Here is a 19,703-nt window from a genome sequence, read left to right on the forward strand (position 1 = left end):
TACTCACCAAGAACATTCTCTGTATTAAATGCACTCATAAATATACAGACTCGTGGACTAAGGCTCATTAACGCCCCAACCACGTAAAAATCTCTCTCTTAATTTCTTACAGCTCTCTAAATTCTTATTATTTTATTGGTTGTCGAAAACCTCGGTCAACATTTTTGTGCTTTCATTGAGAGCTGAAGAAAGCTTCTGTAAACACACAATACATTACAACAATGGTGGAGACTCGAAGCACTCGTCAACCTCGCCCTTTTGAAGATGCTCAAGACCCAAATGAGGAGGACGTGGCCTCAAGGGCAACTGAGGGTTCCGAGGAAGAAGAAGGAATTCCTGATGATGATTACGAGGGAAACCTTGATGAGTACGCCTACGATGAAGGTAGCTACTCGGAATTGGTGCTCTTAAGACAAAAGGCCGTCGATCATGAAGCTGAGATCGCAGCCCAAAAAGCACAAAATCAAAAGATGCAAGAGGTAATGCTGGCCATGCAAAAAGCCATGGAGGCATCTGGAATCCACGTGCATCCTAAAGCCATGTCAGCCGGACTTGGAAAGGAACCAGAGGAATCCTCGCCAAGTACCCAAAGGCAAAAATCTAGGGAACCAAGCCCTATAAGGTATCCCGCTGAGGGGAACCAAAAGAAAAACCCTACTTCTACCCCCGGGAAAAAGAAAAAGGTGCAGGATCCGCGAAAGGTCCGCTCAGATTTCTCGAAAGGGAAAGGTCCGCAGAGGGGCAAACTCCAAAAAGGGAGTCTTGGCCCTCAGGATAGAGATGACCGAAAAAGCGTTTCTATGCACCAGGAGCCCGGGGGGAGAGGAAGAAGAGGACAGAAATGTCCTCCCGTTGATTTGAGGAATCAAATCAATGGGAATCAAGGTGACCTCCGGGATCACCTTGAACGAAAGAAATACGGACCCGCGGTCTCCACGGGAACATTAAACGAAGGAATCATGACAGAACTCGCCATACTCCGAAAAGATATCGCCCAAGTCTCCCGGAGACATAAGGGCGACGACTCCGACTCAGACTGTGAGGACCGAGAGCCGTGTGCCAAACACATCCTGAAAGTAGAGCTCCCCAAGAACTTTAAGATGCCCGAAATGGCAGCTTATACCGGGAACTCTGATCCAAGCGACCATCTGTCACGGTTCAACCGGGTCATGACGGTCATAAGAGTCAGCAATGACGCTAAATGTCTGTGCTTTCCACTTACTCTAAGCGGGTCCGCGGAGGAGTGGTTCAAGAAATTAGAGCCAGGATCCGTAGGCTGCTGGAACAAGTTACAGACCAACTTCCGGAGACAGTTTGTCGCCGCAAGAAAGTTCAATCTGGAGGTCAGCACCTTGACTAACATCAAGCAACTGCCTACGGAGACCCTAAAGAATTATATAAAGAGGTTCCGGGAGGAAGCCTCCAAAACCAAGAAAGTTGATGACGAACAACAGCTCGCCCTTCTCCAGGCAGGCATCCGCACCGGGACTCCATTCTGGAACAAACTACAACAGGAAGGAGCTGCAAACCTTCAGGATTTCCAGAAGAGAGTCCAAAAATACATCAATCTTGAAGAGGCCCAAATAGTGGCCTATGGAGGATATTATCCCACCTGGATAGCGGGATATATGCCCGGAGCTCAGCCCTCGGGCACTGTGCCAGCAACAGCTCCACCGATGAGCGACATACAGTTCACTGCTACTCCATGATATAGCCAGGGCCAGGCCTTGGCCCCCGCATCGTCCCATTTTGGAAATCCCTCGGGGGTAAATGGACAAGCCCCCTCGCACTCCGCTCCACCCGTCAGCCTAGCCAGTCCTTCCCAGGGCTTGAGGAATAAAAGGTCCTCCAAAGGCAGCACCCGGACGGAGGAAAAGCGACAGAAAAGGGGATACACTCCCCAATTCACCCAGTACACGGAGTTAACAGACTCCCAAGAACGTGTGTACTTTGCTACTAGGCAAAATACACACTACCGGAGACCACCTCCTCTGTACAAGGATAGTTCCCAGAGGGACCCCAACAAGAGATGCGAGTACCATAACGACATTGGGCACAACACCAATGAATGCAAAAATCTCAAAGACGAGATCGAAAACTTAATCCGATTGGGACACCTCTACGAGTGGATCAAGAATCGGTTGCCTCACCTCAACCCAGGTCAGGCGGCTGGAGCCTTGCCACAGGGAACACCAGGGGGTACGACAGGAGTATTGGCTCCGGTTGTTCGCCCCGGAGATGCCCAGCATATCCCTGGTCTGCCACCCAGACCTGACGGGAGAGTGGCCATGATCTCGGGAGGATCCCTATCGGAGGAACTACCCGCAAGGAACTGAAGCGGTACGCAGGGGCCATGAAATACAATGAGGTTTGGGAAGTTACTCAACTCCTAGCGCAAAGGCCCCGACTGATGGATCAACCCATCACATTCACGGAAGAAGACGCTAAGACGGTGCGTTTTCCCCACCATGACCCGTTGGTCATAGAGACCCCCATTGCCAATAAAGTGGTGGCCAGAGTCCTGATCGACAATGGGAGTTCCGTGAATTTGCTTTTTAAAGAGGCCTTTACTGCAATAGGCCTGATGGACCGAGACCTCTTACCGAGTGGTTCTCAACTCACGGGGTTTAACGGAACAACACTTATCCCGATGGGGAAGGTGAGACTTCTGGTCACCTTGTGCCCGGACACACCCCAGAGCACTTTCAAGTACTGTACTTTCGTGGTGGTGGACTGCCCGACAGCGTACAACGCAATCCTCGGCCGATCGGCCTTGGTAGACTTTGGCGCAGTCACATCAATACGGCACTTGTGCCTGAAGTTCCCAACCCAAGAAGCTGGGATAGGGACGGTAAGAGGAAATCAGGGGGAGGCGAGGCAATGCTACAACGTTGCCACCCACCTACCCGTGCTGATGGTCCGGGAAACTATTGAGGCAGAAATGGCTGAAGAAGACGAGTTGGATCCCCGCGTGGGGTCCGAAAAAATCGTAGAACCAATGGAGGACGTCGAGGAGATATCAGTGTGTGACCTCAACTCCACCAAAGTACTTCGGCTAGGAAAGAGCCTAGACCCGGAGGAGAAGGAAAAAAATAATAAAGACATTGAAGGGCGCCATTGCCGTTTTTGCGTGGTGCCAAGAGGACATGACTGGCATAAGTCCCCACGTCATCACCCATGTCCTCAATGTCAACCCGGACATGCCGCTGGTCCAACAAAAGCGACGTCCCCTCGACTCAGTGAAAGCCGATGCCTTAGAGAAGGAAGTGGATAAGCTCTTAACAAACGGCATGATCCATGACGTTTACTACCCGGAATGGCTAGCCAATCCGGTCCTGGTGCCGAAGCCTAACGGAACCTGACGAGTTTGTATAGACTTCACTAATCTAAACAAGGCTTGTCCAAAGGACTGTTTCCCTCTGCCCAGGATCGACCAGATGGTAGACGGCACCTCCGGATTCAAGCTACTGTCCTTCATGGATGCCTACGCCGGTTACAACCAAATAAAGATGCACACGGCAGATCAAGAGTGCACTAGCTTCAGGACCGATAAGGGGGTATACTGCTACCTAGTCATGCCTTTCGGATTGAAGAACGCTGGTGCAACCTATCAAAGAATGGTCAACCGGATGTTCAAAGGCCTCCTGGGGCAAAATATTGAGGTGTACATAGACGACATGTTAGTCAAGTTTAAAGCGTGCAATAGCCACACGGACGACTTAAAAGAATGTTTCGAAGTAGTCCGAAGATACGGAATGAAGCTCAACCCAAAGAAATGCACCTTTGGGGTCAAATCAGGAAAGTTCCTGGGCTTCATCGTCAACCAGAGAGGGATTGAGGCAAACCCAGAGAAAATTCAAGCTCTCCTGAGCATGCCATCCCCCAAGAAACACAAAGACGTGCAGAGCCTAACCGGAAAGGTTGCTGCCCTGAGCCGTTTTATCTCCCGGTCTACAGACAAGTGCATTCCTTTCTTCAACATTTTGAAGAAGTGCCAAAAGTTTGAATGGTCGGACGAGTGCGAGGAGGCATTCAAAAGATTGAAAGAGCACATGGCCAAGCCTACAATCCTGTCAAAACCCGTTCTCGGAGAGGACCTGTTCCTGTACTTGGCCGTCTCTGAGGACGTGGTCAGCGCGACCTTAGTCTGGGAAGAACAGAAAACTCAACATCTCGTGTACTACGTCAGCAAGCGCATGATAGGGGCAGAGACGCGGTACCCCGTCATCGAAAAACTAGTTTTTTGCCTCCTAATGGCATCAAGAAAGTTGAGGCCTTATTTCCAAGCGCACCCAATCAAGGTGTTGACCAATCACCCACTCCGGCAAGTCCTGCAAAAGCCAGAAGCGTCCGGAAGGCTCCTCAAATGGGCAATGGAGTTAAGTCAATTCGACTTACACTACATACCCTGTATCTCCATAAAGGGACAAGCATTGGCAGATTTCATCACCAAATGTAATGAAGCCGAGGCAACCGCGAACGCACCGGTACCGTTGATCCCAACATGGAAAGTCTTTGTGGACGGAGCCTCCAACGAAAATGGATTCGGAGCTGGGGTTGCAATGATATCCCCGAGTGGACTTCGACTCCAGGCAGCCCTACGGTTTGACTTCTCAGCTTCAAACAATGAAGCTGAGTATGAAGCCTTGATAGCAGGGCTGAGATTAGCAAAGGCTGTGGGGGCCAAAAGAGTAGAGGTCTACAGCGACTCCCAACTGGTCGTGAACCAGATAGCAGGAGAGTATCAGACGCGCGGCGAAAGAATGGCCGCATATGTAACGATAGTCCGGGAACTGCTCCACGAATTCACGGATTATAAAGTAGAAAGAATCCCCAGGGAAAAGAACGCTCACGCGGACTGCCTGGCTAAGTTAGCTTCGGACAGTGAGATTGAAGGACTAGGGGTAGTACCCGTGGAACGCTTGGCAGATCCAAGCATCAAAATAAAAGAGGCCATAGCAACGGTTGGGCAAGAACCCAACTGGATGGTCCCCATCATAAAGTACATAACGAAAGGTGAGTTGCCCCAAGAAAGGGCACTGTCCAGAAAGATTCAGTATCAGGCTCACCGTTATGTAATGATGGATAAAATTCTCTACCGAAGAGGACTCAGCATGCCTTATTTAAGGTGTGTATCGGATCCTGAAGCTAGCCAAATTATGCTAGAGGTCCATGAAGGGTTCTGTGGGGATCATACAGGAGGACCGAGTCCCTCAATGAAAATATTGAGACAAGGATACTTCTGGCCAAAAATGAAAAAAGATTGCATAGACTACGTCCAAAAATGTGATTCGTGCCAAAGGTTCGCGAACATACCGAGAGCTCCTCCCAATGAGATTACCCTGATGACTAGCCCCTGGCCCTTCGCGGTCTGGGGGATAGATCTTATTGGGTCCCTGCCAACAGGAAAGAGAGGAGTAAAGTATGCAATAGTAGCAGTAGACTACTTCACCAAATGGACAGAGGCTGAGCCAATGAAGACTATAACTGCTAAAAAAGCACTAGACTTTGTTATTAAAAACATAGTGTGTCGATATGGCTTGCCTCACAAAATAGTCTCTGAAAATGGAAAGCAATTTGATTACAAAGAATTCACTGACTTCTGCAACCAACATGGAGTCGTAAAAAGCTTCTCCGCGGTGGCAAGACCGCAAACAAACGGACAAGCAGAAGCAGTCAACAAAATTTTAAAGGTCACCCTGAAGAAAAAGGTGCTGGCCTGCAAAAACAATTGGCCCGAAGAGTTTCCAAGAGTGTTATGGGCCTACCGGACGACCCCCAGAACCACGACCGGCCACTCGCCTTTCTCAATGGAGTACGGTTGTGAAGCAGTGGTCTCGGTAGAAACGTTATTCCCGTCTCACAGGAGAACGACTTACGATCCAGCTACAAACCAAGCTTTATTACAGAAAGCGCTGGATCAAGTTGAAGAACTCCGGGACGAGTCGCAAATGCGAATGGCAGCTTATCAAAAGAAGGTGACCAAATATTTTAACTCCAAAGTTAAAAACAGAAAATTCACTATTGGGGATATGGTCTTATGAAGAGTCTTCCTAGCATCCCAAGAACCCGGAGTGGGGGTACTTGGGCCAAATTGGGAAGGGCCATATGAAATCGAGGACGAAATCAGCTCCGGAACTTATAAGCTAAAAAGGATGGATGGAACCATTGTGCCAAGGGCCTGGAACGCCGATCACCTCCGAAAATATTACCAATAGTCCAAATGTATAACTTAGGCTTTGTTTAAAGGATTTGTATCGTTTAAGTGTATGCAACCTCTGAATTTTAAATAAAACTTAGTGCCTTAAAAATAAAGTTTTCATGCCATTCAAGAGAGTACTAAAGCATACCACACAGACAGATGAAAAACAAGCCGAAAGTAAAATATCCTGACCCAAAGGGCAGGTCCAAAAAGAAAAATTATGCATCAAAAAAGATCATATGTATAAATATCCTGACCCAAAGGGCAGGTCCGAAAGAAAGAATATGCATCGATGGAAAAAAGATCATGTATATAAAAATCCTGGCCCCAAGGACAAGTCTAAAAATATATATATATATATATACATACAAAGGGCCCGGAGACAGGCCTTAATCGTTGTCTCCCCTTAGAAAATAAGGCAGCTATTAAGATAAAGATTGTCTTAAATGAAAGAAAAATAGCTGTAAATAAAAAAAAAAGATAAGAAAAAGCTTGGTGAAGTGAGCTGGATTCAAACGGCCTAATCAATGCGAGGAGGAAGGCGAGGACCAATACGCGCCTCAAGCATGGCGTCAAGTTTCTTCTTCTTCTCCCGAAATTTGGCAATCATCTCCTCAGGTTTGGGGTAGAAGTCAAGCTTGATGCTCTGGCCATTTACCGACCAGGCCATGTAGACGCCATCATCAAAGCGCTTGATACAACGCTTGCAGGAAATAGGGGAGAGGAGCTCATCTCTCTTAGCCTTCTTTAAGGCTTGATCTTTAAAGTCCTTGAGCTCCTTCATCTCCACGGCTAAGTTAGCCCTGGACTCCAAGTCCGCCTGGTGCAATTCTTCTAAGGACCTCACCTTGGCGACCATCTCGTCTAGGGCCTCCCTGGCCTTCCGAAGCTCGCGCTTAGCCTTGGCAGTAGCCTCGCCTTCCGCCCTCAGCGCCTCCCGGTGCCTCGCCTCCAGCCTATCCCTCTGAAGGACCTCCTCTCAGAGCATCGCTTCCGCCTGGGCTTCCCTCTGTTTAGCCTCCTCCTCGAGCTTCGCCCTAGCAAGAGCCTCCTTTCGCTCAGCCTCCTCCCGGATCGCCCGCCTTTCAGTAGACAAGTCCTGCAGGATCTTCACGACCTCGTCTATGGCCCCAAATTCAGACAAGACGAAGCCATGATTAACTATGGTCTTGGAAAGGTGGCTGGTCTCTGCAGTAATCTGGAAAAGGAAGTAAGAGTGAGAATGAAAGCCTCAAGTAAAATATTGAGGAAAGAAATAAATCACAAAGTACTTACTGCAGCCAGGGCATTGCTGATGTCCTGAACTTGGTAGACGGAGTTCAAGGATGCACAAGCAGCGTACCGTTTAGGCGGGAATCGAGTCAGATGGGAGACGTACTCGTTGGTCATCTCGGAGGCAAAAGGGGCCAAGGTGGACCCGAGGAAATGATTGAACCAATCCGTCAGAGGGTCCATATTGAAATCCCACAGATTCCGAAAGTTCTCCTCGTTAAGAGAGTTTTGCAACTCCTCCCGTAAGATCCTCCTCAAGGCCTCCACCTCAGCGTGCCCCCGGGTGTACTCATCAAGGGCGTAATTATGTTTGGCTATTCGAAGGTTCTGCCTCTCCTCATCTCTGGGGATCGGAGTCAACACAATGCCATGGGGCACTGTATACTCCTCCGCCTCGGAGGGGATCCTGGAGTCATGACTCGGGATCGGAGTGTCCACCCTCCGCGGGCGTTTAGAAGACTCCTCAACTACCATCTTGCCTTTACGCTTGCGCACAAGAGCAACCTCTTGCTCTTCTTCACCTTCTTCAACTTCCTCAGGAAGTACCCCTTGCTCTTCTTCACCTTCTTCAGCTTCCTCAAGAAGTACCTCCTCCTCGTCCACTAAGTCAATAGTGTTCGGAGGGGCGCTGGAAGAAGCTTTCCCGGGGGTGACCAACTGGGAAGAAGTAGGAGGATGGGAAACTTCAGGACTGTGGGCTCCAGCAAGGGTGGCCAAGATCGCATCCATGGGATCGGCTGCTGCAACAAGAGAAAAGAGTCAAGTGTTAGAATATCTGTGAAAGCAGCGTACACTTAAAAAGCAATCAAGCTAGCCCTACCCTGACTCTCTAATTCGGCCCTAGCAAAGTCCTGAATCTTAACACTGGCTGCATCATCCCCAAGATAGCTGTCCGAGGGACGGAACCAGCTAGAAGACAGATAGGCTGAAGAATCTAAGGGAACGGGCACCGGAGGTCCAGAACCCATCCGGGACCGGCCTAAGTAATCGCCTAAGTGGGAGAAGTAATACTCCTTTGCATGATCCCCCCACCGAGTGGAGGGAATCCTAAACCTATGGAGACGTTCATCGAACCCTATAGGCCTAAGGCTAGCGTACTCACGGACAGAAGGGACGTAATGTATCATTAAAGGGGACTTACCAAAACTAGAAGTGCTGGCATCGGGAGCCCCCGTATTCGGCACCTGGACCGTAGGCCTTGGTCTGGGGGTCCTTCTCTCCACCGGGCTCCCGATACGAAGGGGCCTTCCGGCGGCCGCCTGGGCCTTATTATAAGCCTGCTCCTGGGCCTTCTGGAAGAGGTACTTCTGGTACTTATCTTCCGCCGTGGCGATGATGTCCTCCCAGAGTACCTTCTCCGCGACCGGAACCCTTACGTTCGGGCAGATGACCTTGGAAAGGTTGGAGTCATCCACCGACTGATGCCCCTGGATCAGCTTGGCCTTCCGGCAGTTCTCCGTCGTGACCAACTCCCCGACGTCAAGAGCCTTCTTGTCATATGTGGCGAAGGTCTTGGCCCGTTGAAGGAAAAGCTGAGTAGGTTCAGTCCGCGCGTAAGGAGGGATCCTAACCCACTTCGTGAGAAGCTTCGGATGTTCCACAGCCTGGAACCCGGAGGAGAAGAAGAAGCGGTGACGGTACTCCTTGACGTGTTTTTGCTGGTTGAAAGGGACCGAGCCCTCATTCAAAGGATGGGCCCGGAAACCGTAAAAGTCGTCCTTAAGTTTGTCTCCCTTTTTAGGGACGGAAACAAGTTCATAAAAATACAAAATCTTTGCCGGACTGGGAGAGCCCCAGCCCCGGGCAGAGTAAAAAATAAATAAGCCTGAAAGCAGGCGGTAAGCTTGAGGAATGAGTTGGTATGGCGCAAGGCCGTCAAATACAAGAAAATTAATAAAGTAGTCCTGAAGGGGAAGCATGGCCCTGGTCATCAAGTGTGTTTGGCTCCAAGCTCCAAAGCCTCCGTAATTGTGATTAGGCCTCTCCGCGTCCCGGGGCGGTCAGTGGTAAGTCCCAGAAGTCACGGGCTTAATGCCTGCCACCACCACAATGTGCTCCAACTGGTGGGGGCAAGTGAGGGTAGAGTGAAGCTCGGCCGCTTCCCACCCCTTAGCACGGGGCTTATACCCTTCCTGGGCCACTGGACCCTTCATCACCTCCTCCAGGGTGGCCAGACGTTTCCCTCCTTTCTGTGAAGATTTGGAACCGGATGCAGACATTTTGGTTCTGAAAAAGATTAAAATTCCAGCAGTCAGGCCCCAAACCAAACCCTAAGTCATAAAAGGGAACGGGGGTCCCCTAATCGCTGGAAAGAGGCCCCCTCCGGACGGTTGTCAACAAGAAAGCCTTAGAAGGTTTTCCTTGACAAAAGTCGGGTGCAAGAATCCCACAGATGGCGACATTACAAATAAGCAAAGAAAAGGAAAAAAGGGTAAAAATCGAGAAAGACAAAGTCCTCTCTGAACCCTTGAAGGTCATTACGTAAAGAAAAGATGGGTCCTTGAAAAAAAAATACGTAGAATAAAAGTAACTCGAACACCAGAAAAACAGGAATCTAACGTATTACATAGAAACTCAAGACGGAAATTCCCAGAAAATTCAAACATCAAACCCAGAAAAAGCAGATGAACAGTGAAGCATGCAATGAGCACAAACAATAAAGTACGAGATGCGAAGAACTTACATAAAGCTTGAGAACTGGGCGTTGTTGTTGATCGACGGTAAAAAGTTGACTGACAATGGCGAAGGAAGGTCAATAAGAAATCTATGGTGTTTGAGGGTTTTCTGGTTCGAGGGTTTCTTTCTCTCTAGAAAACTTGGAAGAATTTGGTGAAAGTCTGAAAGTAACCAAATGAAGTGAGAATGGTGGCTTTTATAGGCCAAAGTGCATGTGGAGCTGGCGCGATCATCTACCAATCGTGCGGTTGGGAAGGCACACGATTCGAATTCCCAGGATCCAACGGCTGAATTGGTTTGTCATCGAGGCGGTGGAAACGCTTGAGTATCCGTCTGACACCCATTAATGCGCCGTATCAATTAATGGATAGGAAACGAATCGACGCCTGCAATAAGTGAATCGCTGCAGTAATGGTGATCATTAAATGCACCTTCACGCGCCCGAAGCACATGCCTGGAAACCGAGGAGCCAACTGGAGGCATCTAAGCAAGCCTTGTTCATTTCACAATTAAACAAGGCTTGGGGGTAAATGTTGCCCCTGATTTTGCCCAATGTACGTGGACCAACCAGACAAGGATACGTGGACACAAAGGTTTTAACACTTAAATTAATAGCTAAGTCTTTGTAAAGAAAGGCATTATCTTGGATATGCCTCCCGGAGAAGGCATGTAAGGTTCTATATACTCCCGGAGACCAGGATGGCATCAAAGCATCTCCGGGAGGTGTCAGGCTTCCTCTGAGCAGTCATCTCGCATTTTAATGCCGCATGGGAGGAGGCGTGTTGGAACTGCCACACGCAATAAAGTCTGACAACACGACCCCCGATCTGCACCTACAAGACGATGACCAATAAAGTCTAATGACGGCTACTCTGTGAAGAATCACATCAGTCAAAAGAAAATAAGGACAGCCCACATAAAATCCCTACAGCACCTAGGGATTTGACCATGCATTACCCATGGTATATTCATAAGGAATACACATCTTTATTGATAGTTACAGAAATACATGTACTATAATTTTAGGGATCACCCCACAAAAACACTATAAATACCCCCTCAAAGCTCATTAATGGGGGTCGAAAATTTTGGGTTGCATAAGTGCAAGAAGAGTAAATACTCACCAAGAACATTCTCTGTATTAAATACACTCATAAATATACAGACTCGTGGACTAAGGCTCATTAACGCCCCAACCACGTAAAAATCTCTCTCTTAATTTCTTACAGCTCTCTAAACTCTTATTATTTTATTGGTTGCCGAAAACCTCGGTCAACAACAATAAACTAACCAATTATTTTATATACTTTTTTGTTACTTTAAAACTTATGTGTTTAAATATACCAATAAGAAAATGACACGTGAATGATGACTTAATACTTAACGATTAGGTACTTACAATTTCAAAAATATAACTTACATATTATTACCGCTAAAAATTAAAACTTAAATATTTATTTGTAACTAATATTTAAACTTAAGTACTTATATCGCAAATTACTTTTAAAAAATATACTTAAAAAAGAAATACAGTTTTAAGTGCTTGTGTAAATTTTAATAATTTTTAATTTTTACCTAGATGGATTTTGGTATTTCATCAAGGTCACGATTCACGTCATGTCGTTTTAGGCCAATTACATTTTTAGTTTTGGGTGACAAAATACTTCAATCGAACCAGATAGCTGAACAGAACTACTATCTTTTCAGATTCCAGAATGTGCGGGGATGTCACCAACTGGGACGAAGAGACTTTCAGGGAAACCATATTGAAGGATAGGGAGATTCAAACCTGAACCGTTTTCAGAACTGCTTGGGCTCCCACCCAAAACCCTAATTCAGACTCCATCGTCGTCGCCTCTGGTGACGGATCACCCTGTGATATCGAGGAGGCATGCGAGCCCACTTAGCAGAATTGTGTGCCATAAAATTTTGCTTTCAATTAATTTTCATTAGCTTGGAGCTTTTGAGAGAGAGAACATCACTTTTGAAACGCAACAAAGCACCTTCCAACATAGTGAGGCATAATTCACTGTGTAGATTATTAAAGCTAGTAACCACAACCTCATTGTCTCAAAAGAAGATAACTCTCCTAAACTTGTTTTTCGTTGCGAAGTCAGCAGCACACACCATCATCTGTGCTTCAGAATGTGCAGGATTAGTAGCACCAAATCATGTAGAGAAGATTGCATGAATGTGGTCCTTGCAATCCCTATACACTGCCGCCCTGAAACGACTAATCTGAACAGATGTTAACATCAGTGCAGTAGGCAAACCAATCAGGCGGAGGGGATAAACGAACCAAATCTTCATCAATGGGAGGAATTTGACAAGAGGAATGGTCCTGAAATTGGTGGCACACTAATTTGATTGCCTCCAAAACTTGTAAAAGGTGGAACCATGAACAACGTTATTGTGCGTTCTCCAAATAACATCAAAGATACACAGGGCCCCCAGCAAAAAGCTGTCAAAATTGAGATGTGGGGGTCTATTGTTGTTACAGCGAACCCACTAGATCCAACTGAACCAACCATCCCACTAAATGGAATCTGTTCTGATTCCCCAAAGGCTTCCAAACCATAATGCCTTGGCAAAAGAACATTTCCAGAACAGATGTAACGATGATTCCACACACTCATCACAAATAGGACAGTGGTTTGAAAAGATGGGGAAGGCCAATGCTAACTTCTCCCTGGTAAGGAGTGCATTACTCAAAATCTGCCATCCTAAAAGCTTAAGGCGCGCATGGATAGGAGTATTCCATAGAACTTTCCATTGCCAAATTGGGTGGTTGATGACAGTATTCTTCTTAACTAAGTGATAAGCCGATTTGATCGTAAAAACTCCACTCTCCTCACCTAGCCAAAACCATGAGTCCTTCTGGTGATGTGCAGGAAGACCAATATTAATGATATGTTTAGCAACATTTGCGCCAAACCATTGTTTGATCCAAGTTTCATTCCAAGTGAGATTCTCATTAATAAAGTAGTGTACCAGGTTTGCCCCTTGTGTAGTGTCCAATAGAGGGCGGGATTTATGGTCACCCGTAGTCAAACTAGATGGACGTAGATCTTCCATCCCCTATCCTTCTACAGATGCCTTCATTCAGCAGCAATCTGGACTTTAGCATTGCTTTCCAAAGTCTCAAATCAGATGTTTTACATTCAACGTCGAAAAAACTTGCTCCCTTCAAATATTTTGCCTTCATGGTAGCACTCCAGATACTGAAGGAATCATTGATGAGCTTCCAGCCCCATTTGAGAATGAAAGCACTATTAATGTCTTTGATTTGACGAAAGCCTAATCCCCCATTGTGTTTAGACTTACAGAGAGAGCTCCAAGCAATGGTATGGATCGGTTTTCTTTTATCATGCACACCCCACCAGAAATGTCTAAGATATTTGTCAATCTTTGCTGCTTACCCCCATGGGATTACCTCAGAAGCAGCAACGTATATAGGCAACGAAGCTCCAACTGACTGGATTAAAGGCCCTCCCCGCCTTAGACAGCAGACGAGCCTTCCAACGATCAATTCTAGCAAGAACTTTCTTCACCAGGAATTGCATTTCATGAAAACTACTGCCAGACCGAAAGAGAGGGAGGCCCAGATAAGTGGCATCTTTCTTCATTTTATGTTTTCCTTTATATAAATATATAGATTTTAGTGGCTTTTTTTATTTTTACACTTCAAAACAGTTTTTTTTTTTTTTTTTTTTTTTTTGTATTTTAACGGAATTCTACATAGAAATTCCTATTGCAACTAGCGCTGCAACTTAAATCGCAACAAAAAATCGTATAGCAATCCACATAGAAACTAACAGAGAAATTACTTTAGAAACTCAAACCGTAAATTAAAAAAATAGTATATAGAGTAATTTCTTCAAATTTTATATAAATTTTTGAATTAGGTCGGATTAACGTGACATGTTACATTAACAATATCTTTAATGGAATGAGGAGATTGTAATTAGTAGAAATATTTACAACCACTTTCATAATTTATGAAAATTATTTACAACAGAAGAAAATTATTGTGGTGAGGGATGAGAAAAAAAAAGGAGAGATCATCGTTTAGAATCCAAGATTTTTAAACTTATTAATTGATTATCAATACTCAAAAATAATAATAAATATGAATCCAATAAAATATATAAGCCCCGCGCCAAATTCAGGTACGGTCGTTAAACACGTCGCCTCATACTCAGCCACCACACGATGAGCCATGAACCCCCATAGTATCACACACACTTCTACTCCTCCATTCTCAACTCCAATTTACATGGCGATGATTTCTTCTTCTGTTCAATCCACTCTCCACAAACCCTTTATATCCCCAAAACACTCTCAACTTAATCGAATTCCCCTTTTGGCTTCTCGTCTCCGCTACTCCTCCTCCACCAGGACCACCACCATTCGTGCTACCTCCGCCGTTACTGTTAAACCGGTATTGCCTTTACGTACTTTTCTTTCACTGTAATTTTGGGGAGATTGAACGCAATACAAGTAACCCTTTTTGTATTTTCAGGTGTCAAACGTCGATAAAAGTGGAAATTCCGAATCCCCTGAGGTTTTCGCTTGCCCTGTGTGCTATGAGCCTCTGATAAGAAAAGGTCCTCCGGGTATTAATTTGTATGTTTTGAATCGAATTCTTATATATATATTTTCTTTTGCTTATATTTCCCCCCCTTTTCTTATTATTTATTTATTTTTTGTGAATTTTTGGGGTATTGGATTATGTGGGTTCTGAAAAATGGGGAATTTTTTAATTTTCTTTTTCAGGGGGGCAATTTATAGGTCTGGGTTTAAGTGCAAGAAATGTGAGAAGACGTATTCGAGCAAAGACATATATTTGGACTTGACTGTAACTGCTGCATTGAGAGACTATACTGAGGTGAAACCAACTGGGACTGAGTTATTTCGGTATTACTCTATTCATTCATTTTGTTACTCTTTCGCATCAAGATATCATTCATTACCATTTGTTAAATTTTGGGAAATTGTTTGTTGATTTCTACTGTAAAAACATATGCAAACTTGCTTCGCATCAAGATATCATTTGTTACCATTTGTTAAATTTTGGGCTATTGTTTGTTGATTTCTACTGTAAACACATATGCAAACTCGCTTGTCAAGTAGAATTTTCTTTTAGTTTAGTAAGGGTCCCATAATCCCATTTACGCAACATTAGTCATGTGGTTCCTATTTTGATGAGATATTGCCTGCAATTAGCCATGAATGATTTTTGTAGCTTTCTTCTTGTAGAAAAAGAACAATCAACTCATTGTTTGTGTCATGAATTGTATGATACTAGTCAAGCCTCAAAGGAATTGTTGGAGATATTTATTTAAGCTAGCGCTGCTCATTTGTTTTCCTTCTGTTGCTCAATTCATTAGGAGTCCGCTGGTTTCATTTTTATATGAAAGAGGGTGGCGTCAGAACTTCAGCCAAAGCGGTTTTCCTGGTCCTGATGAAGAGGTGATATGCTTTCTTTGGGAACTTTTTTGTGGTTTAATTTTAATGCCTTGCCCCAATCTTAATATAAATTACTTCAAGATGTTCCTTATAGGGGTTGTGTTAACTCCCATATAGTGTTCTTTTTTGATTTACATTGTATCAATAAGTGATGTATATTGGTACTTTCAGTAACCATGTTTCTGTCCTTCTGTTTCTGACTGAATGCATATTGTATAGCTGTTGGCCTGCTATATCTATTAATGTGTTTTTTCCTCCTTCTGTTAACAAGGTGCTTTTACTTCCCTACAGTTTAAAATGGCCCAGGAATACTTTCAATCTGCTGAAGGTGGTCTTCTTGTAGATGTTAGCTGTGGGAGCGGTTTATTTACTAGAAAGTTTGCAGAATCGGGAACATACTCTTCTGTAGTTGCACTTGATTTTTCTGAAAACATGTTGCGTCAGAGTTATGAGTTCATTAAGAGAGACGGGAAGCTTTTAAACAGGTAAGTTTTAGTGCCTCTCTTAGGTTATTAGAATTAAAAACGGTTTAACAAACATGAAACTGGTCTGGGTTCCTAAATTGGAGTAATTCTGGAGTGTCAAACATGAAACGTGAAAGAGGTTTATCCTGATTTATGCATTTTTAACAATGTGCAGTAATCTTGCCCTTGTGAGAGCAGATGTTTCCAGGCTCCCCTTCGCATCAGGTTCAGTTGATGCCGTCCATGCTGGTGCCGCTTTGCATTGCTGGCCTTCTCCAACCAATGCTGTAAGCATGATCACCTTGCTGTTTATTTTATTTTTCAAGCCAACCAGGGCCTATTGTTCTAGGCTTTTCGGTACAATATGAACTGGACTCTGGACAGCCGAAACTCTGTCTGATCATGCAAAGTGTTGTATCTGTTTATCTTTTCCTTCCCGACATTTCAAAAACCAATGCAATCTAGTCTCATTACTTAGCACTTGGATGTAGAATTCCAGTATAGACTAAATATAGTTTTATAAATATACCTTTGTTTCCTGTAAGAGTCTCCCACATCGAAATATATGTGAGGATATTAAATCACTTATAAAAGCATGGGTTATGCCATGCATTGTCAATTGGATTTGAGATGAAACCCACGAGTCTTACTGTGTTCTATATTATGTAACATTCTATTCTTCTTCTGGTCTAAACTGTCATCATACCATCTAAATTTTCAGTCCTCTGTCTATTTTCATGTGTCCCTTGTCAAATCTGTAAATGGTAAAACTTTTCATGTCTAGCATCTGTCACTTAGACTTTCAAAGAACTTTTTAAATTTATAGGTTTGTTGGGTCGGATCCATAATCCATACCCTCAATGGAGCATCATCTGAAGTTTATAATTCCAACCTAAACTCAACAGTGACCTTTTTTAAACGGTTTGAATTAGCATTTGGGGTTTGGGCAAGTGATATAGTAATGCTCGTGTGATTTTTGATGTGTTGTCCTAGTGATATAGTAAAATTACTGAGTAATTGCTGCAGCAAACAAAGATTTCTTTCATGGAAATTGTGCATCTTGCCTCTATCCATACACTAGAAAGATCAACCACAATGGTTCAAGTTCCCAATGTTGTTCTATGATCAAAGTAATTTTAGATTTTTTTCAGGTGCTGTGATCATTGGCAACTGAGTTTCATTGATATATTTTTCTTGGTGATTGGATAAAATTTTCTCCACGCTTGTTTTGTACTTAAATGTTTTTTCATATCATATTTCCATCTAATTAACTTCCCCCATCTTATCATTCTTTTAATGCCTTATTTGTACCAAAGATGCAATTATATGTATACAACGTCCTCTTTTCAACTAATGGTTTTTTTAAAAAAATCATATGTATGTCAGATTGCTGAAATTACTCGTATATTACGGAGCGGTGGGATCTTTGTTGGAACCACATTTCTGAGATACACTTCGTCTACCCCCTTGATAGTAAGGCGTCTCCGGGAGGTAATATACCACCTATACTGATTAAACACTTCAACATTTAAATTATGTTACTTATGATATTTTCAGGGATAGTGTCTAATTTTAATGATGTTTGTCTCTGAAATAATGTGGTATATATTTGTTGCCCTAAATCTGATTTACTCTGTCACTGGTCTGGCTCTTTTCATTCCACCTTAAGGCTATGTTTGGGAGGATGGAGTGGAGAGCAAAAAGCAGAGAGAGAGAAAATCAATTTATCACCTCAGAAACCAAGAAAAGAAAATACATAGCAGAAGAGGAAGTGACAAAAAAAAATCACTGAAAACCCCACTCAACCACAATAACGCCTCCCACTGATTTAAAAATTCTAATTGACATGATTTCTGCTGACTCATTTATCCATGCCATTGTTGTCTCATTTAGGCTCTGCCTACTTGTATGTGAAGCTGTAATTGTTGCTAATCTTTATTACTCAATTGTAACATATCTAGCTAACCATATGGGCATAGTCCACCCAATACAAGACTTGGCAGTAATTGCTGACCTTGAGGGTTTATTGATGAGTGGTTCCTCATTATAACTGTATTTGCAGTCACTGGATAACAGAATCTTTAAAAGGGTGTTTTGTTCACTTTACATATATTCCATCCAAGAATCATCAAGATATATTAGATTCTAAGATATTTGTTCATGTGGCAGAGGGCTCTCCAGCCGTACAGCTATTTAACAGAGGAAGAGATCGAAGACTTATGCTCATCATGTGGTCTTACCAACTATTCAAGCAAAGTAGAGAAATCTTTCATCATGTTTTCTGCTCAGAAACCTTGATAGATACCAAGTACGAATCCAATTGAATATCATTTCCATTTCTCCATAATCAACCTTTGTTGTCATATTCCTCCATTTATTTTGTTGTACAATGTAAAATCATTTACTTTAGAAAACATTTCAAAATAAAATAAAATAAAAATAAAGTCCTACAACAAATGCAAAAACCTGAAAAAGGTTATGAACCCGGGGCAGATGTAAAGTACTATATTAATTAAATTACAATTATGTTATTTTATTCATTGTGATTAGAACACAATGAACATTATTGCCTAAAAAATTTATTTATTGAACAACTTCATTCGTAACAGCTACTTTAAGAGCACTCTCAATAACTACTCTACTTTATTTTTTAAAATATCTTATCAAAATACTGTTTTTTCTATTTTACCTCACACATTTACGTTACTCTATACATTAAATACTCTATATTTTTCTCTACATCATTTTAATATTATATCTTCAATCATTTTAGCTAAGAGCATTCGTTGTCTTCATAATAGATAGAGTAAATACTATTTTAGACTTTGTGTTTTACAAAAGTTGTAAATTGGATTCTCTATTTTGTTAAATGACAAAATAGATCCTGTATTTTCCAAAATGGTAAAAATAGGATTTTAAGTTTAATTTTTGACAACTATTTTTTAATATAACCAACTTGAAGACAACTCCTAACAAGAACAGATACAGACAATGTTAACAGTTTTGTTATAACACATTTAGATCGGATTATTATTAAATTTTATTTTGATAAAAAAATCAGTTCAGGGTCCTATTTGTACTATTTTAAAAAATACAGGTTCATTTTGTTTTTTTAATAAAATAGAGAGTCCAATTAGTAAATTTTACAAAACACATGATCCAAAATAGTTTAACCTAATAAATAATAGCTAAAATTTTTAGCTAAAAAATTATTTTAACCCTTCCATCCGTTTTTTTATAACTTAGATATAATATATTTGCACAAACTTCAATCAAATACATCTCTACATGTAGTTATGAAGAGAGACTGAGCTAATTTTTTTATTTGTTTTATTACTATATTTAAGTTTATTAATTCTATTATATAATATTTTTTATTAATTTATATATTATTAATGTATTAAAAATATATTATTTTAATGATGTCAATACAAATATAGAGAAGCTAATGTATATGATGTAATGTAAAAGTGTTCGGTAAAATAATAATAAAAAAAAAGATTTTGATAAAATCCTTTTTAAGTTTATTTCATTTATTGGAAAAGAAGTTTTAAGCTTTAGCTATTCTTTCTTACCTCCTAGCTATTTCATGGGGAATGCTCTAACGGTAGCTTACATTT

At 42.8% G+C, this 19,703-nt stretch overlaps 2 protein-coding genes across 3 annotated transcripts in view; one reads left to right on the plus strand and one right to left on the minus strand.

Annotated features, from left to right (window-relative positions):
* Nucleotides 1–14,928, minus strand: part of LOC115695707 (dual specificity protein phosphatase 1) — an 86,558-nt gene extending 71,630 nt beyond the window's left edge. For both annotated transcript variants that reach the window (XM_061117068.1, XM_061117067.1), the window contains exon 1: nt 14,912–14,928. The gene's annotated coding sequence lies outside the window, so the exon portion shown is untranslated. The remainder of the gene's footprint in view (nt 1–14,911) is intronic.
* Nucleotides 14,244–18,577, plus strand: LOC115694755 (uncharacterized methyltransferase At2g41040, chloroplastic). The gene is made up of 8 exons (XM_030621846.2): nt 14,244–14,591; nt 14,673–14,776; nt 14,927–15,067; nt 15,541–15,622; nt 15,911–16,104; nt 16,259–16,370; nt 17,470–17,574; nt 18,253–18,577. Exons 1-8 carry the CDS (start codon nt 14,370–14,372, stop codon nt 18,379–18,381), a joined length of 1,089 nt encoding a protein of 362 aa, XP_030477706.1. The 5' UTR covers nt 14,244–14,369; the 3' UTR covers nt 18,382–18,577.
* The last annotated feature ends 1,126 nt before the right edge of the window (nt 18,578–19,703 follow it).

Source organism: Cannabis sativa, chromosome 6, assembly GCF_029168945.1.
Source record: "Cannabis sativa cultivar Pink pepper isolate KNU-18-1 chromosome 6, ASM2916894v1, whole genome shotgun sequence".
Taxonomy (NCBI): Eukaryota; Viridiplantae; Streptophyta; class Magnoliopsida; order Rosales; family Cannabaceae; genus Cannabis; species Cannabis sativa.